The sequence below is a fragment of the Monodon monoceros genome, unplaced genomic scaffold (assembly GCF_005190385.1).
Source record: "Monodon monoceros isolate NGI ecotype Baffin Bay Population unplaced genomic scaffold, NGI_Narwhal_1 Super_Scaffold_4, whole genome shotgun sequence".
Lineage (NCBI taxonomy): Eukaryota > Metazoa > Chordata > Mammalia > Artiodactyla > Monodontidae > Monodon > Monodon monoceros.
This window is the reverse complement of record NW_021703781.1, coordinates 21,050,814-21,058,427: the sequence shown is the minus strand read 5'-3', so window position 1 is coordinate 21,058,427 and position 7,614 is coordinate 21,050,814. Positions and strand designations below refer to the sequence as shown.

Below are 7,614 nucleotides of genomic sequence, written 5' to 3'. Positions count from 1 at the left end.
CAGCACCAGAGCTGAATCTCGAAGCTCTCAGCCCTCTGTGTTCTTGCTCCACCCACTAAACCTCACCTGCTGGCCCCGGGGTTCCCATGCCCCAGGCGGCTCTGCTTGGCAGATGAGCCTCTGGCCCTCTCGGCTTGCTTCCTGAGGGCTGTCAGCAGGCCGGATGAGAAGGTGAGGGCAGGGTGGGTGCTGATGGGCGGGGCAGAGCAAAGGGGACCCATGACTAGAGCTGGGGGGCGGGGCAGGAAGCAGAAGTGATGTGAACTGTGGCCTGCGTGATGAGCTGTGAACTGTGGCCTGGGGGGCTGCACCACCATTTCAGGAGCCTCCCGTGGGGAGAGAGGGTGTCTCTCTCGTAGGAGCATCTCAACACAGGACTCCAGGTAGGGAGGAAGCAGGGGGTCAGGGAGGCTGGGAGCCTCTGAGTGGGGACAGAGGGGCACAAGAGTAGGGCTGCTCTGTCTGGGGAAGAGGCTGATGGAGGAGGAAATGCTGTAGCCCATGAGGCAAAAGACTTGGGTCCAGACTGTGCCGTGTCACTAACTCGCTGGGCAGCCTCATGCCCACCCTGGGCTTCAGTTTTCTCTTATACAAAATGAAGAGGTTGGAGTACACAGTCTTTAAGGCCCCTTCAAAGGCTGACAGTTAAAACTAAGAAAGCTGGAAACGGGCTCCCCGGGAAATAACATGACGAGGGTCAGGATGGAGACTGAGTTCTTTAGACTAAGGTTATGAACTATGCTGGCTGCTTAAGCAAGATGATCGGAGGGCCTTCAGCAGACTCCCCTTCTCCTATTTACCTCCCCGGGGCCTGCCATTTTGCCTAGAATTCCACCATTCAAGCCACTCCTTTAGGTAAGGCACGGAAGGTTCCAGCTGGGATACAGGGGAAGTTCCTGCTCTCCGTAATCCCCCGGGCCTCAGACAAGCTGCTGTCCGTCCCTGGCAGGTGCCAGAGTGGAGAGGCCTCTGAGGAGCTCAGTCTGGACGGGGTAGAGAGAGGAGATTCCAGATCATAAGCAGGCCCAGTGAAGCTTCAGAGCCGCCTCAAAGTGAGGAAGAACCTTTCAGCTAAGCACTGTCCCAGAGTCGGCAGTAGGCAGCTTGTAGACGCGGCCAGAATCCCGAGGAGCGTGGCAGGCAATGCCAAAGGGGAGACGAGCGAACCGAACGGCCCCTCCCCACACAGGATCTAGGGGCACAGGCGCATAGGCCGCTTTTATTCTAGAATTCAGGCTGATGTTCTTCCATGAGCTCAGAGAGAAGGCCCCAAAGGGGAAATGGAGAGAATGAGGGTGATGCACAACCTCATTTCTTTTCCAATTCTGTTAAGGGCTTAATGGGGGTGGGGGGAGATAATGAGAGAGGTGAGGTGGGGAAAGAAAGCATGGCTTGTTCTTGGGTCCACAATAATACCTCTCCAGAATCCAGGCTTCCCTAGAGTTCCCAGATTCCCCAGATTCCTCCCCAAATCTTCTATGGCTACTCTCCGTCCCCTCCTCTGCACGCAGAGCCCCCTCTCCACCAGCAGTAGCTGTGGTCCTGGGGACAAAACCATCCATCTGGATTCCCATTTGGCCTTAAATAGTGAAATCCTAGCAAGGGTCTCCTCCTGGCTGTGTGACCTTGGGCAAGTCCACTCCCCTCTTTGGGTCCATCTGTACAATGTAGGGGGTGGACCAGGTTTGTAAAGGCCATGCCAGCTCTGACATCCCATGACTTAGGAGATATCTCATTCCCTCCCCATCCCATAAGGCCTGATAAGCTCCAGTTGGAGGGGTTGGTCCTCCTCCATGCCCCTGCCCACAGCTTCTGCCCTCTGTCTCCGCAGCTCCATGGCCTCCCGAGCGCTCCTCCTCAGCGTCCTCCTCCTGCTTCTGCCCGCACCCACCCCTGCCCCCTGCTACACGGCCGCACGCTCTGAGTGCCGGCGCAACCTCAAGTTCGTGCCCGGCTCCTGGCTGGCAGGGGAGGGCGTGGATGTGACCAGCCTCCGGCGCTCAGGCTCCTTCCCGGTGGACACACAGCGCTTCCTGCGGCCCGACGGCACCTGCACCCTCTGCCGCAACGCCCTGCAGCAGGGCGCCGTCCAGCGACTGCCCCTGGCGCTCACCGACTGGCGCACCCAGGGCTCGGGCTGCAACCGCAAAGTGGTCAAGGGTGAGGGTCGCTCCACCGAGGAGGTGGCTGGGGCGGCGGCCAACAGCATCCGTAACGACTGGCAGGTGGGGCTGGACGTGACTCCCAAGCCCAGCAGCAACGTGCGCGTGACCGTGGCGGGCTCGCACTCCCGGGAAGCCAACTTCGCGGCCCAGAAGACTCACCAGGACCAGTACCGCTTCAGCCTGGACTCAGTGGAGTGTCGCTTCTACAGGTGAGCGCCGGGGTGGGGGGAGTGGAGGGTGGACGGGACTTGGAAAAGGCGTGGGAAACTCGGGGTGGTCTGGGAGCCCTGGAATGGCAGCGTGGGGAGCTGGAGGCCGCTTCCGCCAGGAGGAGATGGCAGTCTTGGTTCTCATGTACCTCCTTCCCTGAGGCCCTGATCTGGAAGAACCCAGGGAGAGAACAGGTGGAGGGCAAGCCAGCAAGGCTATGCTCAGAGCCCCAGGTGGTGCCAGTCTGGTCTACTGAGCACCCAACCGCCACTTCCCTGGGCATTGCTAGCTTCCTGCGGGCAGGAGGCCTGGCTGGGGCCCTCCTATCCCTGGGCCTCTTTCATCCGTTCAAGTGCTCTTCATTTCTGCCTTGCCAAGCTCTGTGCTAAGAACTCGGGCTACAGGTTGAACAAGAGCAGCCATGCCCTGAGCCCTCAGGGACTTACTCACCCTAAGAAATGCATGGGACCCAGAGTCACCCACCCTGACTTCTCTCACGGGAGGCCATGTTTCCCACACAGTGAGACAGGGCGCTCCTGCCTGCGTGGCCAGAGTTGTCAGGAGCCCAGGTATACAAGGCCCAACCCGGAGGACAGACAGACAAAGGCCACAGGACTAGGTTCCAAAGCCAGAGAGATACCATCGGTGTCACACCATCACTTGTAAAATTAGAAAAGAAAAAGAAAAGAAAAAACTTTTTTTGAAAAAGAGAGACAAAAATACCTATACGAAGGAAGTCCCTAGGTCACCAAGGGGCAACGGGCAGGGGGGGTTTCCCTGCTGGCTTGGTGGTTCAGAGCTTGAGCTTTGGAGCCAGGCCACCTGGGTCCAAGTCCTAGTTCCGCCATTTAATGGGAGCTTGGGCAATCTCACAGGAGTTATTCAGGGGAAAACACTACCCACCACTGGGTCCACCTGATGTTTTTCTCTCCCCTCAGTTTCCACCTGGTGCACACTCCCCCACTGCATCCTGAGTTCAAGAGGGCCCTCAAGTCCCTGCCCCCCCACTTCAACATCTCCACCGAGCCTGACTACCGGAGGCTCATCTCCAGCTATGGCACCCACTTCATCCGGTCCATGGAGCTGGGAGGCCGCATCTCGGCCCTCACCGCCCTGCGCACCTGCGAGCTGGCCCTGGAAGGGCTCACGGCCCAGGAGGTTGAGGACTGCCTGGCCGTCGAGGCCGAGGTCAGCATAAGAAGCCACGCCAGTGCCTCGTCGGCATTCAAGGCGTGTGAGGAGAAGAAGAAACAGCACAAGATGGGGACCTCCTTCCACCAGGCCTACCAGGAACGTTGTTCTGAGGTCGTTGGCGGCCACCACACGTCCATGCACGACCTGCTGTTCGGGAACCAGGCTGGGCCCGAGCAGTTCTCAGCCTGGGTGAGCTCATTGCAGGACAGCCCCGGCCTGGTGGACTACACGCTAGAGCCTCTCCACGTGCTCCTGGACAGCCATGACCCGCGGCGGGAGGCGCTCAGGCAGGCTGTGAGCAAGTACGTGACAGACAGGGCACGCTGGAGGGACTGCAGCCGCCCGTGCCCCCCGGGACAGCGCAAGAACCCTAAGGACCCGTGCCAGTGCCTGTGCCATGGCTCGGCGGCCACCAACCAGGACTGCTGTCCCAGGAAGAGGGGCCTGGCCCGCCTGGAGGTCATGAACTTCGTGGCGACGGGTCTGTGGGGAGACTGGACCACTGCCACGGACGCCTACCTGAAGGTCTTCTTCGGCGGCCAGGAGCTGAGGACCGACACAGTGCGGAACAATAATGACCCCAGGTGGATGACACGGCTGGACTTCGGGGATGTGGTTCTGACCACAGGGGGCCCCCTGAGGGTGCAGGTCTGGGATGCAGACTATGGCTGGGACGATGACCTTCTCGGTACCTGTGACAAGACTCCAAAGTCTGGCTCACACGAGGTGAAGTGCCATCTGAAGCATGGTCACCTGAGATTCTCCTACCACGCTAAGTGCTTGCCTCACCTGGCAGGGGGGACATGCCTGGAGTATGCCCCCCAAGGGCTTCTGGGGGAGCCTCCAGGAAACCGGAGTGGGCCAGTGTGGTGAGAGCAGTGGGCCCTGAGAGGACCAGTGTGCCGAATTGGAGGGGTCTCACGAAGGGACCCAGAGGACGTATCTCCATATCCCCATTAGACAGTTGGAAAACTGAGGCTTTTTTTTTTTTCAGTGAGGTGGCTGAATTTACAGGCCAGCCCTGAGTCACCCTGTCCAAACTACCTTAGCTCTTTGATATTCTCAAGCCCCAGAAATGAGCTGGAGTTGGGCCACTGCTACACAGGTCCCAGCTCAGGTCAGGAGCCGGGCAGAAGGCCAGGAGGCTGTTCCCACCAGGCTGCCTGGTGTCATTTGTACCATTCCCTCACAGCCCCTCTTCTAGCGTGGTGAATTCTTCATCATATTAGATCTAACCCCTTTGGCCCCAGCTGCTCTGTTTCCTTTGCCCACCAAGCTTTGCCTCTCAGACAAATCCAGAGCTCTTTTGACCTGTCTCATTGTGTACACAGCCTGACAGAGGACCAATAAATGTGATGTGACGGTGAGCGTGATGGTGTTGGTTGTGGCAGAGGAGAGGATGGAGACCAAACACAGCCTTGGAGATAAACTTCTACATTAGCAACCCTACCCAACAGAATGGGTGGTTGACCCCAGGGGTAGGCAAATAATGTAAATAAACTATTTTTCCACTTTGGCTGGAAATGGGGGGACCCAAAATATTTTACTTTCCTCATAACTCTCTGATTTGAGTAACAGCAGCATAAACAGTGATCAATGCCAATGGGCATTCAGCTCTGAGCTGAGAAACAAGAGGGAATGGTGAGGATTCTGGTGAACCAAAGGGCACGTCTTATCCAGGGAGGGGGTGGGGGGATGGACAGCTCTGCACCAGCCAAACATTCCCAGGCAGGAATGTGAGCCCAGTGCTGCCAGGTTTTCTAATTTCTTAAAGTAACCAGAAATCCCAGCGTGACTTATAAGTGTTGGCAATTCATTTCACTTTGTAAAAATAAACCTATATGGGCAAGCACAGTACAAACCAAAGAGGACATGTATGCAGGCCATGACTGATCCGGAGCAACCAGTTTGGAAACTCTAATTTCAGCAGAACCCATCTGGCAGACTAACAGCTCTCCCCTGTCCCACAGTTCGAGGAGAGAAGGCAGTGGTTTCAACCAGGTAGCGTCTGAGGGCCTCCTGGGCTTGGCATGCAGGAATCCCCAGAGCCTCAGGCTGTGATATAAAATGAACTGGTCCTTGTTTCATGTGCCTGGGACACAGGCCTCAGAACACAGGCCCATGGGGTGGGTGGCAAGATTCAGTGTAGCCTCCTAGACCTGGTAGGATTCGGCTGTGAAGGGCCGTTGTCAGTGGGGTTCAGAGTTGCTGACACAGCCCTCCTGACTCTCTTTGAAACTCCCTATAAATTAAGCCCTTTGAGGTCCGCGTGGACCCATAGGCTCAAAAGCCCAGCAGTGACATTGCACTGACCCTGAATCCCCAAGTTGGGCGGGGGGATTGCCAAGCTCTAGAAGCCTGGTTGAAACCACCGTTCTTACACCTTTCCCTTCACAGCCACATGCACAAACAAGAGCACAAGAGAAATCACGCAGCTTCATGCTGCCTGCTGCACTCATTGAAAATAAACACGGGTATGGGCCGTACCCTCAAGGAAAGCAGGGCCAGGGCAGGCCTGGCTCCGGAAACAACTCTGACAAGAGATGGCAGGCTTGTTCTAGTCCCCACGTGGTCAGTGACCTCCAGCAAGTCTCCCTGAGCCTTGGTTTCCCCAAAAGGACAATCCGTGTTTTACTCCCTTCCCAGGACTGTTTGGAAGGGGGCCATGAGCCTTTCTAGAAGGTCAGTGCTACAGAAGCAGTCCTGGAAGTTCATCTGCTTAACCCTCCTGGTTTTGCATTTAAGGAAACTGAGGCTCAGAAGGGATTTGACCGTGGTTGCCGAGTTAGGGGCCGAGCCAGGTCTCCATGAGTCGTGGGCACTCCACTCTGAGCACAGCTCTGGAGAGACCAGTGGGACCCCGACAGGAGGGCCCTTGGGGGAAATGGGTGGTATTACCGAGGAAAAGGAATGGCTGATGTTGAGGGGCAGCTATGGAGCTCTCAGCCCTAACGAGGTATTTTCATTGACATTTCGCTGACATTTCGCCACACTTGGGGCCCCTTGTTTGTTCGGGATGTTCCCTGCTGTGCCTGGTGTCTTCCATCTGCCCTCAGGTCTCATCCGTACCCTGCTCCACCCAGCTCTGGCCCCGAGGCTGGCCGATCTGAGCCCGCCTGTCAGTGAGCATGATATGGGAGGAAGGGAGAAGGGGAGAGCACAGTGACAGGCCATGGACTCCCCTCAGTGCCTCTCAGTGAGGTGGCCTTGGGTTGACTGTGTCCCTGTATCACTGCTCCTCTCTGGGAAGTCTCTGCATGTCTCTCTCTTTCTGGGTTCCAGCCACTGCTCCCTCCTCTCATCCCTTCAGACCTAGGGATGGTAACCACTTCACCACTACTAATCCCGAGCTATTGTACTACCCCTTCTGCTTCTCTACAGCCCCCTACACCTTTGTAAACAGGCTCTTTATAAAAATAAATAAATAAAAACCCTCCTCAAATTACATAATTTGAACATGCCATTTAGGCTGTGGTCTAAATGTTCGTGTCTCCCCACAATTCATATATTGAAATAGTAATCCTCAGGGTGATTGTGTTAGGAGGTGAGGCCTTTGGAGGGTGGTGCCCTCATAATGTAGGTTACTGCCCTTATAAAAGAGGCCCCAGAGAGATCCCTGGTCCCTTCCCCTATGTGAGGACACAGTGAGAAAATGCCTTCTATGAACCAGAAAGCAGGCCCACTGAATCTGCCAGCACCTTGATCTTGGACTTCCAGCCTCTAGAACTATAAGAAATAAATTTCTGTTGTTTAAAAACCACGCATTTTGGGGCTTCCCTGGTGGCGCAGTGGTTGAGAGTCCACCTGCTAATGCAGGGGACACGGGTTCGTGACCCGGTCCGGGAGGATCCCACATGCGGCGGAGCGGCTGGGCCCGTGAGCCATGGCCGCTGTGCCTGCGCGTCCGGAGCCTGTGCTCCGCAATGGGAGAGGCCGCAGCAGTGAGAGGCCCACGTACCGCAAAAAAAAAAACAAAACAAAACAGAACAAAAAAGAACCACCCAGTTTGGAGTATTTTGTTCTGGCAGCCTGAACAGATTAGGAC

The 7,614-nt window shown here is 56.4% G+C and overlaps 1 protein-coding gene across 2 annotated transcripts; it reads left to right on the top strand.

Moving 5' to 3' along the window:
• The first annotated feature begins 275 nt into the window (after positions 1 to 275).
• PRF1 (perforin 1) lies at positions 276 to 4,968 on the top strand. Of its 2 annotated transcripts, none has more exons than XM_029245618.1 (3): positions 276 to 383; positions 1,832 to 2,374; positions 3,314 to 4,968. In XM_029245618.1, the coding sequence occupies exons 2-3, from the start codon at positions 1,836 to 1,838 to the stop codon at positions 4,440 to 4,442; spliced, it is 1,668 nt and encodes a 555-aa protein (XP_029101451.1). In that variant the 5' UTR covers positions 276 to 383; positions 1,832 to 1,835; the 3' UTR covers positions 4,443 to 4,968. The 2 variants fall into 2 exon arrangements, with proteins under 2 accessions (XP_029101451.1, XP_029101452.1); XM_029245619.1 differs by lacking the exon at positions 276 to 383 and adding an exon at positions 844 to 855.
• The last annotated feature ends 2,646 nt before the right edge of the window (positions 4,969 to 7,614 follow it).